The 27,153-nt window shown below is 39.0% G+C and overlaps 3 protein-coding genes across 3 annotated transcripts in view; 1 reads left to right on the top strand and 2 right to left on the bottom strand.

The window, feature by feature from the left end:
* Nucleotides 1–24,072, bottom strand: part of nphp3 (nephronophthisis 3) — a 37,172-nt gene extending 13,100 nt beyond the window's left edge. Inside the window, exons 1-40 of the mRNA XM_074693271.1 lie at nucleotides 24,022–24,072; nucleotides 23,054–23,434; nucleotides 22,836–22,961; nucleotides 22,605–22,755; nucleotides 22,326–22,478; nucleotides 22,079–22,212; nucleotides 21,727–21,887; nucleotides 21,482–21,638; nucleotides 21,300–21,374; nucleotides 20,609–20,779; nucleotides 20,420–20,523; nucleotides 20,197–20,311; nucleotides 19,956–20,099; nucleotides 19,786–19,883; nucleotides 19,557–19,659; nucleotides 19,371–19,453; nucleotides 19,072–19,207; nucleotides 18,140–18,304; nucleotides 17,951–18,045; nucleotides 17,739–17,861; nucleotides 17,465–17,654; nucleotides 17,049–17,290; nucleotides 16,806–16,881; nucleotides 16,589–16,716; nucleotides 15,389–15,629; nucleotides 15,150–15,275; nucleotides 14,941–15,056; nucleotides 14,693–14,857; nucleotides 8,727–8,826; nucleotides 8,009–8,134; nucleotides 7,293–7,454; nucleotides 7,051–7,215; nucleotides 6,821–6,962; nucleotides 5,313–5,434; nucleotides 5,070–5,176; nucleotides 4,529–4,640; nucleotides 4,028–4,105; nucleotides 3,054–3,192; nucleotides 2,712–2,819; nucleotides 1,993–2,091 (exon numbers count right to left, since the gene is read on the bottom strand). Coding sequence (XP_074549372.1) covers nucleotides 1,993–2,091; nucleotides 2,712–2,819; nucleotides 3,054–3,192; nucleotides 4,028–4,105; nucleotides 4,529–4,640; nucleotides 5,070–5,176; nucleotides 5,313–5,434; nucleotides 6,821–6,962; nucleotides 7,051–7,215; nucleotides 7,293–7,454; nucleotides 8,009–8,134; nucleotides 8,727–8,826; nucleotides 14,693–14,857; nucleotides 14,941–15,056; nucleotides 15,150–15,275; nucleotides 15,389–15,629; nucleotides 16,589–16,716; nucleotides 16,806–16,881; nucleotides 17,049–17,290; nucleotides 17,465–17,654; nucleotides 17,739–17,861; nucleotides 17,951–18,045; nucleotides 18,140–18,304; nucleotides 19,072–19,207; nucleotides 19,371–19,453; nucleotides 19,557–19,659; nucleotides 19,786–19,883; nucleotides 19,956–20,099; nucleotides 20,197–20,311; nucleotides 20,420–20,523; nucleotides 20,609–20,779; nucleotides 21,300–21,374; nucleotides 21,482–21,638; nucleotides 21,727–21,887; nucleotides 22,079–22,212; nucleotides 22,326–22,478; nucleotides 22,605–22,755; nucleotides 22,836–22,961; nucleotides 23,054–23,377 — 5,362 coding nt within the window. The 5' untranslated portion in view covers nucleotides 23,378–23,434; nucleotides 24,022–24,072. The remainder of the gene's footprint in view (nucleotides 1–1,992; nucleotides 2,092–2,711; nucleotides 2,820–3,053; nucleotides 3,193–4,027; nucleotides 4,106–4,528; nucleotides 4,641–5,069; nucleotides 5,177–5,312; nucleotides 5,435–6,820; nucleotides 6,963–7,050; nucleotides 7,216–7,292; nucleotides 7,455–8,008; nucleotides 8,135–8,726; nucleotides 8,827–14,692; nucleotides 14,858–14,940; nucleotides 15,057–15,149; nucleotides 15,276–15,388; nucleotides 15,630–16,588; nucleotides 16,717–16,805; nucleotides 16,882–17,048; nucleotides 17,291–17,464; nucleotides 17,655–17,738; nucleotides 17,862–17,950; nucleotides 18,046–18,139; nucleotides 18,305–19,071; nucleotides 19,208–19,370; nucleotides 19,454–19,556; nucleotides 19,660–19,785; nucleotides 19,884–19,955; nucleotides 20,100–20,196; nucleotides 20,312–20,419; nucleotides 20,524–20,608; nucleotides 20,780–21,299; nucleotides 21,375–21,481; nucleotides 21,639–21,726; nucleotides 21,888–22,078; nucleotides 22,213–22,325; nucleotides 22,479–22,604; nucleotides 22,756–22,835; nucleotides 22,962–23,053; nucleotides 23,435–24,021) is intronic.
* Nucleotides 9,328–13,129, top strand: uba5 (ubiquitin-like modifier activating enzyme 5). Its single transcript, XM_074693273.1, has 12 exons — nucleotides 9,328–9,660; nucleotides 9,804–9,849; nucleotides 10,792–10,881; nucleotides 10,981–11,090; nucleotides 11,172–11,258; nucleotides 11,343–11,427; nucleotides 11,518–11,622; nucleotides 11,710–11,837; nucleotides 11,923–12,058; nucleotides 12,144–12,222; nucleotides 12,314–12,420; nucleotides 12,599–13,129. Exons 1-12 carry the CDS (start codon nucleotides 9,497–9,499, stop codon nucleotides 12,674–12,676), a joined length of 1,215 nt encoding a protein of 404 aa, XP_074549374.1. The 5' UTR covers nucleotides 9,328–9,496; the 3' UTR covers nucleotides 12,677–13,129.
* A 1,607-nt stretch (nucleotides 24,073–25,679) lies between the features above and the next one.
* LOC141807840 (uracil nucleotide/cysteinyl leukotriene receptor) lies at nucleotides 25,680–26,603 on the bottom strand. The gene has a single exon (XM_074694058.1). The coding sequence runs from the start codon at nucleotides 26,601–26,603 to the stop codon at nucleotides 25,680–25,682; it is 924 nt and encodes a 307-aa protein (XP_074550159.1).
* Between the last annotated feature and the right edge of the window lie 550 nt (nucleotides 26,604–27,153).

The raw sequence follows: 27,153 nt of genomic DNA, 5'->3' as shown, positions 1-27,153 counted from the left end.
TTCCCATTGATGGAAATTTCACTTCCAAAGAGAAGAGAGAAACTGCAGACACATGTGATAGACACACCATTTAAGTGGAAATTCTGTCTTCTTCTTCTGGTAACTCAAAAGAGCTCTGACTTTACAACAACAGGAAGGAATACCGTGCGGATCCAAAAAAAACATCCAGCACAAGAGACCAGTGTTTCCCTTTAAACTGGAAGTCAAAACCTCAGACCACATCTGTCTCTGAGAAAACATCTGGAGCGCTTCTCAGCTCACAGAGATTTAGGAGCTGCAAGATAAGCGTCTAAAAAACATCTGCGAGATTCTGAGGGTTAATTGATTAGAGCCTTTAAAACCCTCAACTTTAAAGGCTTTCTTTAAGAGGTTTGTGGCTTTAATCGCAGTACTTCTCTTTGTCAAATTACCTTGTTTAGTTAAATAAACAGAATAATACAAAACATGTTAATTCAAAGAGATGATGAAGGAGATTGAGCCATAGAACTGGAAACTCACGCATGGTGACTCACAGACCAGCGCTCAGAAAATCAACACATAAAATGTCAGCATACAGAATAAAATCAACAGCGAGGTTGTTTCAGGAGTGTTTACATCAACTGTTGCATAAACATTTAGATGAAGACGTCTTTGTTATCATAAATCACTCACAATGGTATTTTTCTGAATGAAAATGGTTCAAGAATATTCAAAGTCATTAAAAAAAGCATTAATGTGTCTTTTATGTATTTTTTTAAATCACAATACTTATTGTGTGAGTCATCTGCTCCATATAATAGCAGTCTGGATGAGTGTTTGTGTCTGTTGTTCTTCCTCTTAGCAACATTTGGATCACATATAAACTTTCCTGTTCCAGAGAGAAGCTCTTTAGCTCGTAACCTTTTCTGCTTTAGTCATTGAAAAGCATTTTTTTAGTGAAAGGGAGTTGCTGCACGTGGCTGTTAAACTCGTGTTAAACTAGGCAGACAAGGGATGATGAGTTTGTGTGTTGTTTAAAAGCAGCAGAAAACGCAAAAAAACTGAGGCTCTTTGAGAAGTATCAGTGTTTCCCCTGCTGTTATATTATATTATTATATTAGTCCAAGCCAATTTTATGTCATCTGATTTTCTAAGTAGCACCAAATTACAACTAAGGTCATTTATAAGGTTACCTTTTCTATAGAACAGGTCTATGCCTTGTTCTTGTTCTAAATATAAATATCCTTATTTATTTTATTCACATGACAGTATGTTGTTAATGTTAGCTCCAGAAAATCAATTCAGCACTTGAAATGGTCATTTACAAGTGTTTACAGACATGTTACCGTCTTACGCTATGTTTTTTATTTTTGTTAGTGTGTGTAACAGAGTCTAGAGGCGTGATACTATGCAGTACCGTTTAGTACCACTTGGTGGTGCCCGGGGATGGGTACCTTTCACATTTAAAATGATACAGTACCCATACCCAGTACTTGGCAATCGGTACTGGTACTCTGCGGTACCAATTTTCAGTACTTTTTTGTGTGTATGTGGTAAAAAAATATCAATTTGTTTAATAACAAAATATTTTTTTAATTAATAATTTATTTAATCTTCAATATGTAATCTTGCAATACTGTATTCATGTCCAGCTTGGAAAATCGCCTACTCTTCCACTCCCTAACAGTCACAAGGATGCATTTAGGTACCTAAACATGGTACGTTTTGATTCTACATAAATCGGTACCCAGTACTTTTGACAGAATTTCAGTCAGTACCTATAAAAGTACCTAATTCAGTACCCATCCCTAGGTGCCTCACTTCCCTTTTGGCTTCTGTTGTGCACTTGATCAGACAGGTTTCCATTCAAGTTAATGTGTCATCTCACACTGGATCCGCTCTGTTGTGGTCCAACTGCGTGGCTGGTCTGGCAGGCCACAACTAATATCATAGATATTAGGGATGCACCGATATGAAAATTTTGGCCGATACTGTTATTGCTGTTATGGCCAATAGGGGTAGAAATGGACTTACCACTGCTCCACCACTTCTTGCCATGAATGACATAGTCATCCTCATCCCTGTGAAGACTGCACTCCATGTTGGTTGCATCGCTGGAGGCCACATCAGGCTCTACAGGAGTGAGATTGGAAGTTACACATGTGCATTTTAGACTTAATGATAGATTATGAAGTATAAGACTTTAAGTATAAGACTACAGAGTTCACATTCTTTTATGGATTCCAGCTCAAACCCAAAGTAGAGTAGTTGCATTGTTTTCAAAATAAAATCCCAACACCACACATCTTTAACAAAACCAGGACACGCAACTCCTAATCAGCACAACATGGAGGTTCCTGTTGTACATCATCACGAATAAATCAACCGGAGACAAAAAAATCTCCATCTGTGTTTTCCAAAACCCGCAGGGAGGTCGACACCCACGGTAATCACCTCTGGCAACAGCAGCTAGTCGTTTCCAAGCAGTGTGGAAAGCGAATGGGACAGAACAGGGAGGAATTACTCATAGTGAACTCGTGTTAACTGTTGGCATTAAGATTTTCCAAACAACCCTTTTACGGAGTCGGCAGCAGCCGTTAAATGTGAAACAGAGCTTATTTAAGATTGTTTAGCGTCACTGGAAGGTTTGACGGGAAACCACAACAAACAGTTTTCATCCCTTACACTTTCATTTGTAGCACAGATTTATTTTTTTCTGCGTACATAACATGTGGATATAGTCACATGACTACCTGTCATGCAGAAGCAGGAGCGGATCTCTCCTTTAAGCAGCGGCTCCAGCCATTTCTTCTTCTGCTCCTCGCTGCCAAACATGTGCAACACCTCCATGTTTCCTGTGTCTGCGGAGAAACACGATGACTTCCAGGATGAGCTAAATTTGGAAAACAATCTGCCCTGCAGAACTTCAATCATGCTTCAAATTATAAACAAATATCTCACAAGGCATGTTAAGGGGATTTTTAAGCTTTTAATAAAGTGTCTTAACTCAGGAATGAAGATTTGTTCTGATAAAATTATAATAACAGCTGCTGATCATCTACTACTCTGGCAAAATGTGGGATTTTTATTTTTACCAGGAGCTTGGCAGTTAAAGACATCAGGAGCAAAGAGGCAGCGTCCGGTCTCCTCTGCGATGTAGGCGTAGTCTAGCTGACTGAGACCGCTGACCGCGGGCAGGAAGAGGTTCCACAGCCCCGCCTCCCTGGCCCTCACCTGGACACATACAGAGCAGAGTGTACAGCACATGCATGTGCAGATTTAAAGCATAGACTGTAAATAAATAAACAAAATCTCACTTGGCTCTAAGTGAAGCTGACACAAAAACTGCTCATCCTGGTAACTGACAGCAGTATAGGTCAAAAACTCAGTTTCCCCATTTGTTTGAATGGGGCTGTGGTCAAACTTTGAAAAATAAATACACGGCATAAAAATGTTTCTCACATCTGTATGGCTTATGAAAAGTTTCTTTTTCATTAGTTACCGGACGTCAAAAACAGGGTTATATAAAATTCCTCAATAATTAAAAAGGAAAAGTAAAATAGGGTAGGAAGGAGAGCCAAGAGGTTATCATTATCATAATTAAGATACCTTGATTTTTCCAGTTCTAAATTCAGTTAATTGAGATATTTTGCTATGATGAGGCAATAAATTTGTTCCCAGGGCGTAGAGGGGCTGCTTAAGGCTGCAGGATGATACGCGGTATGGGCAGAGCTTTGTGCGCAGACTCTGGCTGCAAATTTACAAGACGGCAGCGCTTAAGGCTAGAAGAATTTGGCATTAAAACCGTACAATGGTAAAAGGCGGAGCCATGTTGTCCAATTTATTTACCGTCTATGATTAAAAGAGCAAACAAGTGAGTTCAAGCAGGGTCTAAGAAGACAGAAGTGGTGTGTGGTTGAGTCATAAGGGAGGTGCTCCTATTTAGATAAGATGTGAATAGACAGGGCCCTTGGAATGAGATTTTTTTTTTTCTTTTATCACGTTTTTCTAAGAATTGTAGCCGACAACACTAGAAATAAAAAACTTGGCAAAACCGGCTCATTCATACCTTTAGATCTTCTATTATTTGAGGGGTGTGCCATCTTTGAGGAGACTGAGCGTGTTTGGAGTAGTACTCTGCAACTTCCTGTAAAAAGATTTTTTTTTGTTATAAATGATTGCAAATGTAAGTATGGTTTCTTTCTTTGAAATTACAAATCTGCTGTGAATTCATGTTCCATTATCTGCAGTATTTCTCCTGAAGGAATAAATCTGTTTCTTCGTTGTAAAAGCAGTTCAACACTCCTACCAGTAAACACAACAAACCAGACTTGCACTGCCATCTCGTCCAGCCTTCAATTAAAACTAAAATGATGCTGAGCCAACAGTTTTGTTCTTTGCATGCAACACAAATCGAGTAATTCAATTGACTCCTTGTTTTCCTGCTCAAATGAATGCGTTCCGACTGAGTGAATGACCTGACGTGCTCTGTCAGATCCTTTCATGTGCGAGTTAAAGGCCCATCCAAGCCGACAAATTTCGACTGTCGTGGGCAGCTCCTGTCACTGACCTGCTGAGCAGGAAGCACGTATCGTCTCATGAAGTCTTTGACCTGCTGCAGAACAGCCTGGCCGTTAGCTGTCTGCAGGAACAGAGCGTCTCCTGAAGGACCTGTGTTGGATCTGGCAGGAAAAATAAAACAGAGAGTAAGAGAGAAGCAGCACAGCAGGGAACCAAATTCCAACTGTTGAATGAATGAATGGAATGAATCCCTTAAATCGCCGCTTTAAAAATCAAAATTATATGATATTCTTCAAAACAAATCTCTAAAATCTATCCTGCTAATATATCAGATTCTTGTAAAGCTTCATTACCAAAATAAATACTTAAATCAGTGTTTGACTTTCATGAACCACAGTGGGTGTCTGTGGTAACTTCCTGATTCAATTACATGAGCAATAAAGATGAGTCAGCCCATTTACGACTCGGACCAAAACAAACGACGAGTAGATTTAAGTGGGAACAGTTGAGTCACTGCACTGATGACAAAAATGCACTAACAGCCACAGAGATTTTCTTACATAACTGCAGGAACCACGAGTGTAACCAACCTCTGAGCGAGCTGCAGGGCAAACTGAGCCATTGGCTCCACACAGTGGCTGAACTGGGCTGCATTGGGAGCACTGGCATTGCCAAGGAGGTGGCGTGCATAGATCCCCTGTAAAAAGAAATGAGTAACAAAATATTAATTCAGCCTTTCAAGCCCACGCCCACCACTAGGTAACTAGGTATGCTAATTATTCCAACAGTGTTGTAAAATTGCAGTAGAAGTCTGTAGATGAATAAAGACGGACCTGTGCGATTCCTGCCATTTTAAAGATAGACAAAGCCAAGTAGAAGTTTAACTCTGGTAGAGCTGATGGGATCCCTCGGCACTGGCAGTAAATGGAAACAAGATCATCCACAGATGGAATTCCTGTATAGGAGATGAAAGGTCAAACAATCAGTGGAACAGGTAGAGAAATAGCATTTTTTATATTGCAGACCAATGCTGTGAAGAACAGACTGTTGCTACGGATGCAACAATAACCACTGCTTCTGGCGGGTTAACCATAACTCTTTCGAACTGTCAAAGAATCTTGGTTTATTTTAAGTCAGCATGTTATCAGTGGGTGTAAGAGCCATGTATTCACTTCTTTTTGAGGTTTGTTTCCTCCAAGCCACCAGAGGTCAGTGATTTGGTGCAGGCTCCAGATGGCTTTACATTTTATAGGTAAGTTTCATCTGTGCTAGTTTTTCTTTAAGTATTTTTTATAGTCGTCTATTTTTTTATTGGAAGCAAAAGGTTTGTTTTGGTTATGTTAAACTACATACAAGTCCAAAGTGCAGATGGCCTAGAGGTTTAGGTCGCACTCCATGAGACTTGCCCTTGCGCAGGCGGCCCGGGTTAGAATCCAGCCTGTGGCCTCTTTCCTGCATGTCACTCCCCACTCTTGCCCTGTTTCCTGGCATAAAAAGGCCCCAAAAATAATTTTATAAAAACTACATACATGTCTTAGCTTTACGCCCACTATCAGCCAGTAGCAGCTAAGTATAGGACTAGACTTAAGAAAAGAGAAAGGAATAGTAAAGAGAGATCAGGAATGGTTTAAGACAAAAACTGTTGGTAACCATGGAGGAATCTATAAGAAAGACTGACATTTTAAAACCACGAAATCCTATTCATATTTGTATTCACACTAAGATTGGGGAATTATGAAGTAAGCAGCAGTTAAACAAATGAGATAACAGTGTTTTTGGCAACAGTGTTTGAGCCATTTGATATAATTTTTTAGGGTGTGTGTGTGTGTTTGTAAACCTGTATTATTTGGAATCGTCCTGGTGTCATAGCAGGTGGCATGAATTCTTCTGTGTTTAAAATAAGTAGAAGAAGATTTAATAAGTTACAGGTGTTTCTGTAGTAGGAGAAGCACACCGTTTTTGACTGTCGTCAATGTCGTTCACTTCTGTCTTTTTTTCCCGTATTCTTTGCCATTTGTTTGTGGGAGCTATTTGTTGCTGTTGTTGCTCTTGGTTGCCGTAAAAAGGACAAATACAGATAATTTGACTTTAAATGAATTGTGTTCATTTACACCACAAACAAATGAAGGGAGCTGTGTCAACTGTGTATCTTGATATGAAGCACCTCAGTGGCTTTAAAGGATGATTTTGTCAGGAAAAATGAAGTCACTGTATATATAGTGAGCTAGTTGTTATTGAGGAGGAACCCTTTCAGGTTGACCAAAGACCACCCTCACCCTGTCAGGGTTCCAATCTGCTATAACAACCTGCTCACCATACATTATCCCTTACTTATAATTACCTTCTATTCCTTGTAAACTGCCAATTGTGCCAACAATATCAAAGCCTCCTGGCAGGTATTTCGGCATCAGGAAGTAGGCCAAATCAGCCAAGGGCTGCCCAGTGGTCGAAAGCTCCCAGTCCAACACAGCCAGCACACGAGCCTAATGACATCAAACACACTCAGTAAAATATCACTGTGCAGCACCTTGAAGCAGAACTGTAAAAAACAGTTGTTGTATAAGTTGCAACCTCTGTTGGATGGAATATCATGTTGTCCAATCTGAAGTCTCCATGCACAAGTGTGACCTCGTTATCACTGGACGGCAAATTATTCCTCAACCAATCAGAGAGCTCGTTCATGGCTGGAATGTCTCTGTGGGCGGCCGCAATGTACTGTTTCGTCCAGGTGGACACCTGAAGAGGCAGACGAGATGCTTTGGAATGTCACAACTCTCCAGTCTGAATAGTTTCCACTGATTGGGTTCTCTTACTTGTCTCCTGCAGTAGCCTGGTCCTTTTCCATAACTTTCAAGATTCAGGGATGCAAGATCCAGGGAGTGCAGCTTTGCTAGGACCTCTACAGCAGCAACGTACAGAGCTGTTCTCTCTGCTGCATGCACTCCAGGGAGACGCAGGTCCCTGAACACACGCCCCTGCACAAGAAGCAAGCATCTCATCAGGACATAAGGCCATTTGACAAAAATACAGCTGATTACATAATATTTTATGTTCTATTTGAAATGCTTATGCTTTATTGTATTCTCAGGGTATATAAGAGGCCATTTTACGTCATAAGCAGCACTGCACATGCAAAGGCCAAGAGTGGTTTCCTGCTTACATTCAAGCTGTAGCACATCTCAGAAGATGTCAGCCCTCACATAATGCCTGATACTAAAGAATTATGTGAAGCCACAAAGGTTGCCATCTTGGCACTGCTGTAAATTGGCATGCGTGATAGACAGGAAGTTAATAAGAAATTGAAAAAATTGAAGAAAACAAGGGTGGTCTAATCATTTTTCTATGACTATATAGATTGAAAATATGCTGGGTGACCATTAATTGTAACTACATGTGGAGAAGCCTATGCATCAGCAAGCAGGAACACAAGAGTACAAATGTCATCTTTTATGATTACAATATGGAGTAAAGGTGGAAATGCAATAAACTGTAGATGTAAGGGCGTCACATGCATTCAGCTCAGACCTACTTTCACATGTTCCATCATGTAGAATTCTGTCCCAATGACTTCAGCGTCACTGCAGTGCAAGAGAGGCTGAGGAACGGGGAAGCCTGCAGAGAACAGGGCCTTCTGCACCCGGAACTCCCTGTCCACCTTCAAAAATAAAAACATCATGATCCATCACTTAAGTCAAATGAACAAACCAACAATTAAAACATTAGGATACTATTCTTCAACTTTCCACACACTGATACTGATATATGACTGTTAAATCATTGAAAGCTTCATGGAATAATCTTCACTATTCTAAATGCATTATAAAATAGTTACCCAATACAGGTACACTGCTCTAACTGAAAATCAGTTGTATGTACTGTTGTAGTGACGTTTGTAAGTCATTGAACAGACAAGAAAAAAGTGCTGATATTTATGGGGAAAAACCTTAACAAAAATAGATTGCAGTTGTCGAAATTAACTTGATTATTTCCAAATAATTGTCTAGAGTTTTTCAGTAATTTAAACCATACAACAGTGAACAATAACCATACATTATAAGATATCCAAATTTATTTATTTATTTGCTTGAGTAACGCAAAGTCAAGAAAAAATGGAGCATGCAAATGTAAACAAACTGTAGTTTGAGCCAAATTTAAAGGTATCATTATTCAATCGACCTACATTTCACTTCCCCCCCTGCTGGAGAAAAGCCATGACGACACACTCTACTGTAATAGTGGAGCCTCACCTTATGCGCCCCTGGAAGCAGCTCACCTGGGGGTTTCTTCCTGAGTACATAGCTGTTTGAAGGTGTCTGGATTAAAAAAGTCGGGTTTGACTGACCACAACTGTAAAGATAGACGCCATGAAACAGTTAGTTAGGCGACATTTTCATTAAAGTTACACAAACACCCCTTCGACGCTGCAGTGAACTGTACTCAGCCAACTAGCAAAAACTATCTTACCTGTACTGTCTGATGCTAAGTGCGTCATTACTCGACACCAGCGACCTGAGAGATAGATATCTTTGAAGTCTGTCAACATTGAATTTATGTTGCTGTCGTACAGGAGTTGTTTGCTCTTCCATGTCTCAGTTCAGGAGTGAGTTAATCATTCTCAGGTAATTGGTGAGATGACTTTCGCACTGTTTGGTAGTGTAGCTGACGGACCGTTTACGAGGAGCGCACATGGACGTTACATCCTATAAAAATTATCACAAATTATTTGAGAAATTCAACCAAATTTGGCTGTATAGGATGTTTGGATCCCCTTTTTGAACAAAACCCCAGAAGTTAGCTTTTTTTATCTCAACTTAATTGGAACAAACTATTTATGTCGTCGGAACACTCAGCGAGTTGTTTCTACACGGACATTAGATGCAGAAGCACATATCCTGACAGCTGATGTTAGTTGTGAAGACGTGTACATTCAGAGCAGTTTTGGACACATTTAGAGAGTTTATTTTTGCTTCATTTAGTTTCTATTTCTTGTAGCCTGATTGGTGGCATTGTTAGCCGAATGGCGACGGTGGAGGAGCTGAAGCTGCGGGTGAGGGAGCTGGAAAATGAATTAATAAAGTGTAAGCAAAAGCAGTGTGCCGCGGAGGATGCTCAAAATCAGGAACTTCACAGACCGAAAATTGACAAAATGAGCGCTGAAGTTGTGGATTCTAATCCTTACAGGTAATCCTTTATGCTGTTTTAATATTTTTGTTTTTGATATTTTTGCCTGGACTTCTTTTTACTCCAAATGGATACGCCTTATGACTCACTCATCCCATATGCTCGCGGACCACAGGCTAATCTCAGCTGTGTTTTCATTGCAGCCGGCTCATGGCTCTAAAGAGGATGGGTATCGTGGATGATTACGAGGTACGATGATTATTGTGCTTCATTTGCAAAGAAAAGCTTAAATTAAAGTATACATTTTTATCTGACACTCTTTAAAAAATGGAAGAATCTGACGTTAGACATCCCTTAGTTAACTTTATACCTATTTAGATCTATTTTCATATCTATCTATCTATTTTTATTTTATTATTATTATTTATTTTATTTTACTTTTTCCAAAAATGCTGCCTAAATTGCTCTACAGTAATTTATAAAATATATACAAAAGAGAAGAATGGTAAAAGATTTAAAAAATATATATTCTTACAGTTGTGACTCAGCTCCCTGGTAAAAACAAAATAATAATAATTATAATAATAATAATAATAAAATTAAAAAAAACTATAAATACTAAGATGCTAAAATAATTATAAGGGAATTATAAATAAATTAAAGAAGAAAATAGTAAAATTGATACATAATATTTAAGTTATTATATTTTAAAACCCTGCCCCATTTTACCATCTTGAAGCGAAGTGGCTGAAAGCTGCATCACCAGAAGTTTTAGTTCTCCTTTGAGGAACAGCATAAAGAGAAGAGCCACAAAATCTGAGAGGCCTTTCTGGTTCATAAATTGAAATCATATCTTAGAAGTAATCTGGTGCAAGGCCATGTAGTGCCTTCAAAACCGATGAAAGGATTTTAAAATAAATTTGAATACTAACAGGCAGCCAGTGTAAAAAATATTTTAAAAAAGGGGTGATATGTGCTCAACATGTCTTTATTTAATTACTCTGCTTTTTCTTTGTTTACTTATGTATTTTCTTGAGCGCGAGTAAAAGCATCAGATCTTCACATGGTGTCTTTAAAGTATTTTATCTGATAATTTGCTGTAGGTGTTAGAATGTGAAATGCCCTCATACCTAATTAAAAGAAAACTAAATCAGTCCCCATATTAATAACCTTTACTTTCTGTTTTGACAGAAAATCCGGACATTCACGGTTGCTGTGGTTGGTGTGGGAGGGGTTGGCAGTGTGACAGCTGAAATGCTCACTAGATGTGGCATTGGTAAGGTAATAAAAACATTTCCTTTTTTCTTTATTTCAGTTTACCAACATGGTTTATTTCTGTCCAAGCTGACCCAAATTTACATTATTCTTCTGTCGTCACAGCTGCTCCTCTTTGACTATGACAAGGTAGAGCTGGCTAACATGAACAGGCTGTTCTTCCAGCCTCACCAGGCAGGCCTCAGTAAAGTGGAAGCAGCAGAACACACACTCAGGTAGACTTTTGGAATAATAATCCACCAACCTTCCAAAATAAAAGACATTAGGTTTCATGTACTCATCTGTTTCCTCTACAGGAACATCAACCCAGATGTGTCATTTGAGGTCCACAATTACAACATCACCACAATGGAAAATTTCACACATTTCATGGATCGGATCAGGTAAGCATTCCTACTCTCCTGCTTCTGATAATTTTCTCATCAACAGTACAAACCTCTAAAGGAAATTATTCTGCACTTTTTCAGTCATGGAGGGCTGGAGGAAGGAAATCCAGTGGATTTAGTCCTGAGCTGTGTGGACAACTTTGAGGCAAGAATGGCGATTAACACAGTAAGTGCATCACTGCGACAAAATCAGAGCTGTTTCCTGTTTGTGGGTTATTCTTGAAGACTATATAAAATTTGTAACTTTTTACCTCAGGCCTGTAATGAGCTGGGTCAGACCTGGATGGAGTCTGGTGTGAGTGAGAACGCTGTATCTGGACACATCCAGCTCATCATTCCTGGAGAGACGGCATGTTTTGCTGTAATTGTCCACACACACACACACACAACATCTTTTGTTCACCAATTCAACTTTATCTTTGTTAAACTGTATTTTTTTCTCTGTCAGTGTGCTCCTCCTCTAGTTGTAGCAGCCAATATTGATGAGAAGACCCTGAAAAGAGAGGGTGTGTGTGCTGCCAGCTTACCAACTACGATGGGTGTGGTTGCAGGCATCCTGGTGCAAAACGTCCTGAAGTAAGAAGTGTTGATGCACAGCCACATTGAGACCCAAAGGTGTGGCGTTTTGATGCATTACTGTAACAGTTTTGTTGCCTTTCAGGTTCCTGTTAAAGTTTGGCACAGTCAGTTATTATCTTGGCTACAATGCGATGCAGGATTTCTTCCCCAGCATGGCGATGAAGGCAAACCCTCAGTGCAATGACAGCTACTGCAGGAGACAACAGGAGGAATACAAGGTGTGTGGCGTATACGATGCAGAATCTTGTACATTTTAGTACAATTCAAGAGAGCTAACAGCGTTTGTTTTGATATCCCTGGCAGAAAAAAGAAGCAGAGAGGCCGAAAGTTGAAGTTGAACAGGAAGAGGAGGAGGAAGTGATACATGAGGATAATGAGTGGGGTGAGCTATGAACAAATATTAAAACTAGCAGCCTCAAATCTTGTATTTTCTTTTTTATAACACCAATAAAATGTGCAACTGTGCTGCACAGGTATTGAAGTAGTATCAGAGGTGACGGATGCAGAGTTACAGGCCGCATCAGGCACCATGCCAGATCTCCCAGAGGGCATCACAGTGGCTTACACAATTCCAGCTGAGGTTGGTGTTCAGTAACATTTGGATTATTGTTGCCCATTTTCCACATTTAAATTCTTAATTCAACATTTTTAATTCCATCCTCACATGAATATAAAGATTAATTTCTCAAATAAGCTTATACAACTTCATATGCTGTATTGATTTAACTAAACTCTTTGTTTTCTTGTGTCTTTACCAGAATGCAGTGAGCGGCGACACCGTCGGGGAGACTGAACAGAGCCTAGAGGAGTTGATGGCCCAGATGAGAAAGTTGTAAAAAAGAAAAGAAAAAAAAAGCTGCCCGTTGGTTAACAAATATGCTTTTTCTCACTTTCATGGCTTAATTTCATGCATCCTCATGAATTAACATCAAACAAACTACCACTGAATGAATCCAATTAACATCCAAAGACTGGAAATCCATTAAAAGTGCTGCTGATGGAATGCAAAGAGTCAAATGAGTAATTTGCTGATGTACAGGGAGCTTGTTAAGCACTTGGGATTGGTACATCCTCTAAGGATATATGATAACCTAGAATACAATCACACTCAGTGTATTAACAAGTAGTATAATGTAAATGTTCTACAGCTTGGTTATTGACTGTGTCCCTGTCTTTCATGTATGAGCTGCAGTTCACTCAGCTTTAAGCAAAAAAAAAATCTGCTCCACAATGTTTACGTTGTCTCAATAAAATATTTATTAGACAGAATACAATCTTCTTGATGTATTGGTGTGATTTTTGTTGTCCTGTACATATTTTACATTTACATGAATACACACAATAAAAAAGAACATTTAGAATACATTGAATCTGCTGTTTTTTGGCAATACGAGAACTGGTTTTGGTTAGGTTTGTCCCTTTTGGGCTCATGTACATTCAGTCAGGATAACAAACTATGTATTGTCCTTTATCTGTAACACTTCGATGGCACTATGAAAACTAATCCATTTGAACCTTTTTTTTTTTTTTTTTTTCAAAATTTGCTATTTTTTTGCACATACATCAGTACCATAGGTGATATTTTTGGGTTCTCCCTTTCCCTTTAGGATCACATACTTACACTGGTAGAACATACTTCATGTAAACATAAATGAAATCTCATTGCACATGATAAAAAAGGCACATTTAATTTCAGAGACAGAAGCTCCAAAACATTCAGAACATCACAATATAGGTGTAGCAAATATCCCATTTGGACCATAAAAAATAGAACGATCTGACTAGTGTGAGTGTTCCAAGGTTAATACTTTTTTGAAACCCCTTGATTATTTTTATGAATTTTAAGAGACTGTGAAGACTCTTTTTGAACTGACAACTTTTAGCCCGGAGTCCCGCTCACACACAGTGTGTTTACATGCAGTCAGTAACCCTTTCATATTTGGAATACTAGCAATAACCCTATTATGCAAGGGCCATGTAGACACCAATAACCCTTTTGAAAAAACAGAATATGCTCATATTCCTGTTTTTAAAACACACCTTGGATACTCCTTTTCTAACCTGAATATTTGGTCATGTAAACGCCTATTGGGATACCCCATCAAAAGGAACACTAATTTTTGTTCTGGGCATTTTCTGTACCCAAGGAATCTTGGTCTTTTGAGTGCAGGAAGTTCGCTGACCTGCAGCTGTTGATGTTGTTGCTATGGATACAGCAAGATGTTTTTCATGCGTCGAAATGTTTGCTCACGCATGTAAACAGGTTATTCTGAACGTTCCAGAAACCAGAATATTGACCTTAACCCGATTATTGACTGCATGTAAACTTAACAACTGTTGTGAAGATGTGATTCTTAACAAGGCTTGATTTTTGGGGGGGGGAATTAATGTCTGTGAAAGTATTGTATGACTAATTCACAACTATCTAAAGTCTTGAAAAGTGCATGAAATATACCTGCTGTACCGCAGAGAGAGAACTGACAGTGTTTACAAAAACCTCTACGGCACATCAGCCGCGCAAAATACATTTAATGATTAATCTGTGTGGCTCTGTATACGGAAGCTAAATAACCAAAGTTTAAACCAGAGTTCCAGGCCCATAAAAAGAACTTAACGAGTTTCCCTTTTCAAATGTTGTGATGAACTCTATGACATTTGAAGATTTCGTAGGCTAATACTGCTAACACATGGTTTATCTGGCCAAACAACCTACAACTCCAGTCTACACAACAATCACAGTTTAAGCACCACAATGGTTCCCTTTTTGATAGCACCACTGGGTTGAATATTTTAACACTATTAGAGTCTTTTTCTTCATGCGTGGTTGGCATTAAACGGCTGATAAGAGTCACCTTGAGGCATGTGGGAGAGGAGCAGGGCCCTTTAAACTGAACGTGTCCCCGCTGGAGGAGTGCCGAGATGGGGCGTTCCCGCACACCAACGATGGCTCCGCCTCCTTGATCTCCATTGCACGTTTGTAGAGCTCTGCTGCTTTCTCAAAGTCGCCTTCTTCGTAGCTATAAAAAGGAAAAAAACAGATAATCGATGTAAAAAATGACAGGAACTAGGATTCGCTGTGATGTAATCTCAACTACTTTACCTCAGAACAGCCAAGTTTTTCAGGGTCTCTCCGACTCGTGGGTGTGAACGCCCCAGACTGTCCTCGTAAACTTTGAGTGCTCGTTCATAAAGAGGCAAGGCATCGCTGTGCTTCTTCTATCAAGGAAAAACAAATATACAGAATATTTTGATTTATCTTAAATATGAAAGTCAGGAATTTGTGGAATAGATAAGGCAAAAGTTTCTTACTAGTTGGCAATAGATCACAGCCAGGTTGACCAGTGCTGTGGCCACACTCGGGTGTTTGGGTCCAAAACTTTTCTCCCTGATTTCTAGAGAAAGCTCATACAGCGGCACCGCCTTTTCCAGCTTTCCCTATTCAACACACAAACACACGTTCATATCCTCCATCAACAAATACAGAGTCACTAATACTACAAAAGGCATAACAATAAAAGTCTTAGCGTGACCAGGCACTAATGTCTCACTCTGCGTTTGTACAGCATGGCCAGGTGTTTGAGTGTGTAAGCCAGAGAGGGGTGATCAGGAGACAAGGCTCTCTTTCGGATGTCCAGAGCTCTCTCATACATATCCTCAGCTGTCTCATACTCTCTCCTCTCTGTGTGCAGCGCAGCCAGGTTGTTGAGAGACTGAGCACAATCTGGGTGATCTGGGCCTAGGACACGCTGACGCATCTCCAGAGAGCGGGTCAGGAAAACCTTAGCTGCACTAGTGAGGGCAGAAACGCAATATTAGATGAAACATGAAATTGAAAGTAAACTTTAAAGCACAAGCACATAAAAAGATGTGAGTAATACAAACATAATTTCAGAATCTCTAGAAAATGTTGAAATCTCCAGTGAATTCAAATATTTTTTAAGATTTTTAATGTAACATACAATGTATCTTTTATTATCAAGTTTTGGGAAATGACAGAATTTTAAAATAAAAAAAGGGTAGAAGCTTGAGTGACATCTGGGATTTTTTTTATGATATTTGGGGTCTTTTTCTTTCTTTTTTTTGTTTAAGAAATATTCAATTAAAGTATCTTAAAGTTTTCCAGAATTTTTTAAATTTGCTAAGGACAGTAAGTAACTTTGGAAATTTTTAACAAAAAATGCAGATATTAAAAAAAAAAAATTCTATGGAAAATTTTGGAAATTTTTAAAGATTTTTTTTCCCAAACTTTTAGAAGATACTTGCCAAACATCTGAAAAAAAAATAGGATTTTTTTCAAAACTTTCCATGGATAATTTTGGATAATTCTTTTTTATTTATAATTATTTTGTGGATTCTTTGTGTACATCTCAAAAGAAAAAATATATAGATATTTTTTTGTTAATTTTAAACAGAAATTTTAAGAATTTCAGTATTTTCTAGAATTTAAAAAATATATTTTGAATGTAAATTTCCTAAATATAAGAAAAATTAGAATTTTTAGAAATTTTTAAAAGTCTGTGGGAATTCGGGGATTCTTTTGTTAATTTTAAACTAAATCAAGATTTTTGGAGGAATCTTTCATAGATTCCAAACAGAAGTTTGGAGAGGATTTTTCTGTCATTTTCTGATTTTTTGGGAAATTTTGGCTCAAATGTTCAGACATCTTTATGGAATTTTTTTTAGAATTTTAACAACACCTTTCAGAAATGTTTTAAATGTGTGTGCCATCTTTTACTTGTGGCCCTTACTCCAGATTGTTTTGGAGGTAGTATAGGACGCCCAGCTCATTAAGCGTCTTGGCACAGTCTGCAGAGTCTTTTCCAAGAGTCAGCTCCTCCAGCTGCAGGGCCCTGCGCCTCAGCAAAGTGAAACCATACTAAAAAGAAAAGACAACGGACATCTTAACAATATGACGGAATGAAGTGTGGATTACTAAACATGTGGGAATCTTTGAAATATGCTCACCATATGACCTTTCTGGCGAGCATTTTTCTGACGAATCTTCACAGATGTCTTCCTGAGTTTCTCTGCTTGCTCGTACCTGATGGTAAAAATGCCAGGTGTGAGCCAATAAATGTGTCTTCGACAGAGTGTCAGTGACTTAATAAGATCATTCTGGCTTAGATAACTCTTTCCTAACCAATAAATTTTAACAGGAACAACAATTTGTAACATAAAACATGTCAACACCAGGAGAGAAGCATTTACTTGTTTTGTTTCTGATAGAGCATGGCCAGTGACTCCAGCTCTCGTGCCACGCTTGCGTGCTCCGCTCCATACGCATTCTCACTTATCTCCAGGGCTTGCTTGTACAGCTGCTCAGCGTTACCATACTTCTTCCACTGAACATAAACTCCAGCCAGCTGGTGCAGGGAGCGAGCCACGCTGGGATGGTCTGGGTCCAAGGCTGTCTCTCTGATCTCAAGAGACCTTTGCAAAGGGGCAACAGCCTAAAGAGACAGGAACAATGAGACGGATGTTAAAATGAGCCTTTTCTTGGCAGATTTCAAAGCACACATGAGGGAACTATAAATTTAAATAAGGCAAAAATATTTGACGAGAGACAAGATGTTTTTGAGCTATCTGAATCGAGTACTTGTGAAACTATTAAAACAATATGCTACCTGACTCGGAAGGCCCAGATCTTTGAGGAAACGTCCCAAAGTCTCGTATAAGTTTGCTAGCTTGGTCATGCTGTCCTCACTCTCACAGCTCTTCTCGTAGTGTTTGAGAGAGTCAAAATACTCATTAGCCATTGAGCTTTTGTCTTTGCCCACAAACTGCCAATAAGCTAGCAGCTCAGAGAAATGACCCCTAGAAACAAAAATGAAAGAAAAACCATATGAGACAGAATAATATAGCTTTGTTTTCCAAACTTGTTTGTTTGCATGTTCATACCTCTTGTAGAGATTTTGGGAGACAAACAAGTTCAGGAGACTGAGCTGTAGTTTGGTTTTATCCTCCTGTTGTTGGAGCAGCCAGGGCAGCTCATCTGCAACGCGCCAAGTCACACGGTCCTGACTGAACATAAGCAAAAAACACAAGCTTGAGTTAAACTATATATACATAACGTCGTATTTTATGAGCTAAATTCAGCTTCCTCAAAGCACCTGAGTTGCTGACTGAAGTAAGTAATGAGTTTCTCTCTATATGCAGCTGAGCTGCTTCCTCCTCCAAGAAACTCCAACCTCACAGCTTCCCAAGCCTGAAAAACACACATGATTTATAAATATTATAACATCTTAATGAGTTTCTCTGTTAACTTTGTTTACTTTAATATTCCAGTCAAAGCCGCTTGCCTGCAGGTGTTGAAATGTAATAAGCCCACATCGGAGGGTAACAATGCAGAGTCTGTTCAAACAATGAAACAGAGATGACAGAACAGGCAGCTCTACTTCAGGGAAAAGATCCTGAACCTCAGATTCACTTATTCCATTATGGCTGGCACACACCAGGCACAGAATCTGGAGAAAGTAAAAAAAAAGGACAAAGTGTAAGAAAATGTTTGTTAAATTTCTAGAATTTTCTTTGAAAATGTCCAGATAATCCCAAAGTTTCAATCATAAGTTTTTCTTTTTTAAATCCTTGAAATTTTCAAGAAATTCTCTTTGCAGATGTTAAAAATTTTTAGATGATCCCCAAATGTCACTTAAATTTTCTTTTTAAATCCCCCCCCAAAACCCCAAAAGTTTCCATTTTAAATTATTATTTCTGTTAAAATTTCAGATGTTTCTAATCATTCAGTTCGTGGCTCAGTGAGTTTCCATTGAAAATGTCTAAGAGATCTCTAAAAGCTTCTTCAAGATTTAATTTAAATTTCATTGATATAAGTTTATGTACAAAGTAAAGAAAAAAAAAATAGAAAAAGTTTTTTTTTTTTAAAGATTTTTGGATGATGCCAAAGTGGCGTCAAATTAATAAAAAAAAATCCAGAAAAATTCAAAACATTTTCAATTTCAAATGTTATTTCCCCTTAAGTCAATAAAGTATTTCTGATTCTAATTCTGAAATTTTCTGAAGTGTCCATGTTCTTCAGAAAATTTCAGACATTTCTAAACATCAGTTTTTTTTTTCTTCAAAATTTATTCAAACAAAAACGCTGAGTGTAAATAAATAACATAACTTTTAGTGGAAAGCGTGATATGATATGGAGAAGAGTGAGTTTACTGGACATACTGAAGTAAACACTGAATTTAAAAGGAGTAGTTGTCACCGTGTCAGAACACGTCACCTCTCTCATGTTGTGTCGCTCTCTGTCTGTTTTTAGAGAGGTTAGCATCATCTTGAGCGCCAGGCGGTACAGTGACATTGTGTCCTGACACTGCAAACACTGCTCCAGGCTTTTCTCCAGCGACCAACACGATGTACTGGTGGAGAGGAGCAAAGGATAACATGGAGCCTTACATCCCAACTTATGCACATCAATCTTTAAAGGGTTAATAAAATACTGACTCTTTAAAAACACACTTTAAATCCTTTGTCTCTGTTTATGAACATTACAGTGCATTGATAAGAGTAAGAGAAGCTAACCTGGTGATCATCCTCGCCATGAGTGTGACGTACAGAGCATTGCAGGTAGATGCAGAGCGACAATGCCTTTCCAGCTTCTTCTCCTGAAATACAAACACAACATCAAAGCATCAGCCTCTTCTTACAGGTTCACTTTTCAATTCCTTGGAGAGATATCAAAAGAGGTGTGACTGGATGTTTTCTGACCTGATCCTTTGTAAATTTCAGATCCATGCTCTGACACTCTGCGTTGACGACACTCCTGACCTCTCTGGGGCTGAGGGGGTCTAAGTGAAGCGTGGGCCACAACCTGAACAGATACAATCATTAAGTTTTAAATGTTTATCCAACAAATGTGGATTAAGAAATGTATGAAACTTCAGAAGCAGCATTTCAACACAACCAAAAGTCAGTAACAGATTGGGTGTGCTCTCACCTCCAAGCTTGTGGACACGTCTCTACATTGACAGACACCACCACTCTGACGTTGACAGGGAGAGGATCAATCAGCCACTTCATGTGTCGTTCTGCTTGCTAGAAAAACAGAAGGAAATGTAAATGAAAGGGAATATTTCTTACTTTGGGTCAAACAGAAGGAAGAAGTACCTGTATTTGGTCAATGGAGTCGATAATGATGATGATGTTTCCTTGATGCCGTGCTGAAAGTCTTTCAAGCCAGCGAGGAAACTCCTCCAAGATCTTACTGGGCTCCATGGACAAGCCGGAGATGGACCAGAAATGCTGCAGAAGCTAAAGTTAATCAAAAAGAAAACATATTTACAGACTGATTTAGGGACTGATTATCTGAGCTAGAAGTCTGAAAGAGCTGATGATAAGGAGGGCTCACTTTGACTGTGAGGCGTTTGATGATAAGAACAGGTTCCGCGCTTGTTGAAAGCGGGCGACCGACAAAATGATAAAGGAACAAGGTGTTGGGGGATTGCTTCTGCTGCTGCTCAATCCTAACGAAGAAAAAAAGCCACAAATTGCAAATGAAAGGTCACAGCTCTCCTTTCATTTTTGGTTAACCTTCTGAGAACTCACTGGTCATTGAATGTTTTATAACTCACCATTTAGAGAGTAGCAGGGACTTTCCTGAGCCTGGACCCCCAGACACCAGCAGAGGAGGGGTTGGAGGGGGAGCAGCAATCATGTCATTCAAACGATCTATGTACTGAAAGAAGCATTGCATACAACAAAAGTTAGATGAGCTGAAGAAAATTAATGTTAAGGGTAAAAAGAGCCAGTATCTAACCAACCTTCTGAAAGCCCAGCTGAGTGTTGGTGCTGCTACACGCCTGCTGGTAGGACTCAATCTGTTCCTGCTCATCGTGCAGGTCCCACAGCACGTCTCCTGAGTCTTCTTCACGGCCATCTTCTATTCCAGAGTCTTTCGAGTCAACATCTGCTCCTTCAAGACCCAACAACTCCTTCATGGTGGAGGAGAAGCCAGAGTTAAACTCTGCAGGCTAAAGCTTAAGGCTACGAAAGTATTTGTGTACTGTTAGTATTAAAAAGGTCTTATTAGACTAAATGTTAGCCACATTTACCTGAAAAGTCCAGAAAAATTATGAAATCAAATGATGAAAACATAGGCCTGTATTGTGTATAACAATAAATAAATAAATGTAATAATAATAATAATAATAATAATAATAATAATAATAATAATAATAAACGGTAATAAAAGTTTCAAGAAAAAGCCAAGAAAGCTTTTCTTACCCCACTGGCAAAACTTTGTTTTTATTTACTTGAAGTAATTCAAGTGTGATTTCTTTGTATTTAATTATCTTGAATTGAGACAGTTTTCTGGGCTTATCAGGGGACTGTGCTTCATATTAAATCTGTTAAGATGTTTTAACCAGAAAGAAGGCACAAACACTTGCTTAGATTTCAGTTCATACGTTGTGAATAATGTAAACACCGTTACAGCTGAGAGATAGTGTGTACCTGTTTGATGACTTTCTCCAGCTGAGCATAAATAAGCGCAGCCCCTTCCTCTGCAGAACCACTATGATCTACAACCTGTATTTCAGGAATCGGAAAAGAGTGAAAAATCGCAAACACAAGCTTTTATTTATTTGATATAGTCTGCGAGTCTCATTTTACCTCGTATGTTATTGTCTACTAACCTTAACTTTTGCCGCTTTGTCTGCAGCGTTAACTCTTTCTAATAGTTGCCTGGTGGGACCACTCAAACTGTGACCCTCTTCAGTCCTGAGGTAGAGCACCAGCGGATGGCCGTCTGGATTCTTCACAAAAGCCTCCTCGCAATCTTCAACCGCAGAGCTGCACACAGGAATTTTTTCTTTTGTTAATCTATTAAGCTATATGACTATCAAATCTAAACTAGACAGGGAATTGAGAGATACTCTACCTTGTGACAGTGGATTTAAGAAGCAACACACACAATGAGCTTCTTTCAATCTCCTGCTTTCGCTCCACAGAGTATGAGGCTGCATTTTCTTCAGGGAAGCAGACATTAAGGTAGAAATGGCCAAGACCCTCGCACAACCTCCGTAGTACAGGAGAGTGTTTCTGTAAGAACGAACACATCAAGGAAAGTTTTTTTGAAAACTTTTTCTTCTGTCAGACAGTCAAACTAGTCCTATCAAAATAGATTTATCTCTAAATCGCTAAATTGCTGAAAAACGGTTTGAGAAACACTTGTAATGGTCATGTACAAAAAACACTGACCTGTGAAGAGACAGAGTAAGCATCTAACCAACCTTAACAAAGATATCAAGCTCAGCTTTGGTCTCCTGGGTGACGATCAGGTAGCAGCGAACTGTGTTACTCCATAAGGCCTGAGGAACATGAGGGGAGACCTGAAGCAGGCTCGCCACTGCAGCGTCCCAGTCATCTGACACAAACACACAAACATGAAGAGAGTTTTGGGACACGCTTGTGCAGTAATAAGTACAAACATATCTATTTACTTTGTTTGTTTTGATTTTAGTGCTGATGTTTACTCACCTCTGCTCACATTGGCAAATGGCCCCTCCACATCTATCAAACTGTGTGCAAACTCCGGTCCACGGAAGGTCTGCTGCAATTGCATCATACTTCCCATAGAGGGCTCACTTCCCAGAACACCACCAGACCAGTACTCACACTGTGTTCCTGCAGCTGAGACATCCCGCGAACAAAGGAAGTTTTTTGTAATCTAGTTTCACGAAACAGGACCCCAGATTTCATGTTCTGATTAAAAAGAATACACTAAGATGTTAGAATTGATTACTTTCTGTGTCTTACCAGTAACTGTGGTTTGGTTGTCATCTGAGTCAGATTCATTAGGGTCATACACCTGGATACCCTGAGCCTGCAACTGCTGCAATTTGGCCTCTAAATCTCTCTTGGCTCGCAGGAGGTCCTGAATCTCCTTTTCTTTTGTCTCCCGGAAAATCTGGGGGTTAGCCAAGAGGTTACAACTGCAATCATGACTTATTAGGAGAATGCTCACAGTACGTGTGTTGCAGAGTTTACCTTAAATTGTCGTTTCACTTTGTCACGGTCATGTTCGAAGGTGGAGGCCCTCTCCATAGCTTGGTACTTTGCCTCAAGAGCGCTCTCTTTTTCTCGCAGAATCTTTTGATAGGTTTTCTGCAGAGCCTGTAGGGAATAACATGGTCATAATAACTGTTGTACATCTAAAAATATTCTGTTGTACACAATGAGATGAATCAATCTAGGTGAATCAGTACCTGTAGCTCAGCCCTGAGCCTCTTGTTCTCTTCATCCAGCTTGGCTTCCTTCTTCTGCATGGATGAGATCTCATTATTCTTGCTGACGCGGAAGATCTCATACTCTTTGCGGAGTCTTTCATACTCGGCTGCATATTCCAGATCGACAGAACCTGTGGATTTGAAACTGGCTCCTATGACTCTGGGTGCTCTGCGGAAGGAGCTTCGCAGGAGTCTGGCTTTGGGCTTCACCTCGACTGGGATCTCGCAGGCCTCCCCGCCTTCACCTCCATATCCGTCCTCGATCACCTCTCCTGGGCTGACCAAAGAAGATGCGGTGCCCATAGTGACAGCCTAAGCTGCAGTAATGTGCTTAGCCTTTTCAGGGGCCCATCGCTTCCCCTGAGTCAGAACAGAAGGAAAGGGATGGAAATTAACAACAACTGAAAAGATGTCATTTGCAAAATCTTTGAAGGATAACTGGGAATCTCTGGGTATAAAAGTAATCCAATAAGACCCTTGAAAGACATTTGTGCCTTTAGAAACCATTCAGTACCCTCAGGTAACATACTCCACTACATATTCCTGGGTCTATAACCAATATGGATCATACCTAATCCATCATTTGTTTTATAAAACCAAGAAAGCTGGGAGAAACCTATGTCAGCACTCGTGATGCAAACTGTAACACTGCTAAATCTGTTCCTACTATGATAACAGATTAAAACAACTTTTCACGAAGGGAAGCGGCACATATTCTTTTTTTAATGTTCCCATCAGGCCGACAAATAACGGTAAAGCTGGGTAAGCTAACGTAACAGAAAAAAAAACAGTTTCACACCTTCCTCCCGACATTTTCAGACCTGACATACGACAAAACTGACATAGGAACCTATTTTGTCTTCGACAAAACCATAGCTACAGCCCCGTGTCTTTATATAAACAAATAAAACGTAGATAAATGCATTAATAGACAAAAACACACTCACAGTCCGCTCCCTTCACAGCTTCTTCCTGGCTGCCGTGGTAACAAGTCGATGGTACGGGTGCCCGCGCAAGTCAAACTAGGTAAAAGTCGAGTTCTGAAAGTATTGCAGTGCTCGTGTTCTAGGACTTAATGCGGTCACAGCAACACTGCTTCTTACCTTAACGCCAGAAACTTCGTTTTTCAAAATAAAATAAAAATTTAAATCATAAAAAAACTACATACTACACTTTGCTGCATTGCCGTAGAAAATGTCGACTCAGGGCACAACAGTTGGTGTTCAAACGTTTGCTTTCGACCATATACTATAGTGTTTGCACCAGAGCTAACGTTACGATTTCGGATGTGCGGCCACATTGGAGGCACAAGAACGTAAACACTGAAGGGGCGGATATAGAAGTGCGCGGTAAAGTATCGTTTTTAGCATATCTTATCTACCAACAAATGTGTAAAACCGCACGGAGCACAACAAAACTTTTAGTGAAGGACTCAGCCAGTAAAAGGAGATATATTTAGACAAATTACGCCTTATAAGCGAGAGAGACCCATACAAGGAGTTATTATCTTGATCATCATCAACCCAAGGGTATGAAAACATAGATGTTACTGTTACACTTTTCATGGGAGAGGGGATCTACGTAATAAATTATATTAAAAAAAAGATGCCCAAAAAGGTACTGTTTTATTTTCTTTCATTTGCTGTGAATTACCGCTCAATGACAGTTAATATGCTATGGACAGAGAACATGACCTACCTGAGAGGGAATACTGTGAAGAGACTCAAATGTTGAGATTAATGACAGGTTATTGTTCCTTGTAAATCCTTATAGAGTTTAGCCTGCCACAATGTTCTCCTCTGTACAACTGTGTGCACTCACCCAGATCTGTGATCATTTTTTGTAGTTAAAAGCATGTGAATATTTTTACTTGGTCTGCAACAAAAAAAGGCAGCATTAATTCACCATTTTGACAATAATCCTATATGCCAGCGAGCTCACTTCCGGTTTGTTGAGAGTGCCTTCAACATGGTCAAGCTCGAGTTGATTACATCATGTAAAAACACTTTACAGTCAATTTTTCCAAAGAAACATGTTAAAAGAATGCTGTTTACATACCCATAAATATTTAAATTAGATTAAAAGAACCTTGTGAAAATATATACTCGGGATCTAAGAAGTAAAAGATGTCCATTGTACTATTTCGTAATATTTAATGAAGCCTTGTACAAAATGAACAAATAGAAAACAGTGAACTTTGGGGAGGAATTCAGTTAATAAAAATCTTGATTTAAAAGTCATTTTAATGTCAAACCTGTGCCTTCATGCTGAAAAAGATATGGCAGACATCTGATCAGAAAGTAAAGTAGATACTTTTAACTTATTGTACATCATGCCCTTAATATAAATAAAATAAAATAAAATAATAATAATAATAATAATAATAACAATAATAATAATAATAATAATAATAATAATAATAATAATAATAATAATAAAATGTTTCCCTAAATAGCTAAAAGAATGGTTATATTACTTTGCAGTCACACATTTAATTTCATTACAAAATAATAATACTGTTCCAAAATTTGAGAGTTTCTTCTAAAGGGATGGAAATAGATAGCAACTTTGCTGTACATAATATTTATTACAATATATTTACTCATTAACAATCACCCCTGTTTTTACAGAAGAGCTGATACAGTTTGTTTCTATAGGCCTGGTTGAGGAAGAAATACATCACAGGATCCAGCACACCGCTCACACAGGTCAGTGCGGATGTGATCCTGTTGGCTTGCCTCAGAGTCTCATGACTTGCAGCAGTAATGACGCCACTGTGCTTTTCGATGTAGATGACCCTGCTCACATGGTAGGGCACAAAAGCCAACAGGAAGTTCACTAAGATGAGGATGATCATTTTTACTGCTTTGTTCTTCACAGGCCGCTCTTCCTGTTGTTTCATTGTTCTTAGTTTCAGTAGAATCAGGATGTAGGAGACCACTATGGTGCTGAGGGGAAGAACAAATGCCACAACTGTGGACACCAAAGCTTTGGGGGATGTCTTTTCTAAGTACAGTTTGTTGCAGATGCCAGTTGAGTTATTGGTCATATCCTTCTTTAAAAACAGTATTGGACTCATAGATACAATGATTACTGCCCAAAGTATGCCAGCGACTACCTTTGCATACAAAGGTTTCCTTATTGCTTGTGATCTTAAAGGCAGAACCACAGCCAGAAATCTGTCCAGGCTGATGAAACTCATAATGTACATGCTGCAGTACAGGTTTAGGTAAAACAGGAAGCCTGCTATTTGACAGGTGACATGTCCAAAAGGCCAGTGGCTGTTAGACAGATGGTAAACAATTCTCATCGGTAAGATGAGGACATAAGAGATGTCTGCAAAAGACAGATTCCTCAGGAAGACCTGAGATGGAGATGTGCTGTCCTTTCGGAAGAAAGCCCACAGCGCCAGAGCGTTCCCAGGCACAGCGATGATGAAAATGAGGATGTAAAATGTAGCAAATAAAACATCCTCAAGTTGGGAGCTACTGTTGTAGGACACCAGCATATGAGCCTCAGAGATGTTCATTGTTATTGTGGAGAGCCTGTGGTAGCATAGACACAAACAACCTGTTACGAGTGATGGTTTAGTGTCAGCTTCAAGTGGCGTGATTTTTTTTTTCACCAACGATCCACCTGGTCACACTCTTTACCATCATAGCAAAACCAAAAGCATTACAAAGATATGGCAAGTGGGTGTTTGACCATGCCCACTCATGTGGCACACCATACGGAAGTAGGTTTATTAAGAAAGAGGAACTGTTGTTGTGAGACGTAAAATATATAAATAATTGTCTGGGATTAAAAAAAACCCCTTAAATTTATCACAGTTACATTTTTACATACATAACAGGGACTTCAAATTAGGTGTAAATAAATGATAAGTTTGAATTGAATGAAACATGCCTTTATCCCTTTTTAAAGCTGATTAAGAAAATATAAGTTTAATTTAACGTCACTAAGCACTGAAAATATATTATTGAACAAATTTCAGCTTGCATACAATTTCAATTTTTTTAGGGTAGTCTAAAATTACAATTTTTCAGTATGAGAAATGCACATCTTCAATATCTGTTATT

This window comes from Halichoeres trimaculatus, unplaced genomic scaffold, assembly GCF_033239565.1.
Source record: "Halichoeres trimaculatus isolate MK-OKI-2021-1 unplaced genomic scaffold, fHalTri1.1 fHalTri1_scaffold_18, whole genome shotgun sequence".
In the NCBI taxonomy this organism is placed as follows: Eukaryota; Metazoa; Chordata; class Actinopteri; order Labriformes; family Labridae; genus Halichoeres; species Halichoeres trimaculatus.
Note: the sequence above shows the minus strand (reverse complement) of the source record. Positions and strands in the feature narration are given on the sequence as shown.

What these genes read in the sequence shown, in the direction of transcription:
- uba5 (XM_074693273.1), top strand. Translation starts at nt 9,497, where the DNA reads ATGGCGACGGTGGAGGAGCTGAAGCTGCGGGTGAGGGAGCTGGAAAAT. An exon ending in GCAGCAGAACACACACTCAG is followed by an intron (nt 11,091 to 11,171) that starts GTAGACTTTTGG and finishes TTTCCTCTACAG; the next exon opens with GAACATCAACCCAGATGTGT. An exon ending in CTTACACAATTCCAGCTGAG is followed by an intron (nt 12,421 to 12,598) that starts GTTGGTGTTCAG and finishes TGTCTTTACCAG; the next exon opens with AATGCAGTGAGCGGCGACAC.
- LOC141807840 (XM_074694058.1), bottom strand. Translation starts at nt 26,603, where the DNA reads ATGAACATCTCTGAGGCTCATATGCTGGTGTCCTACAACAGTAGCTCC.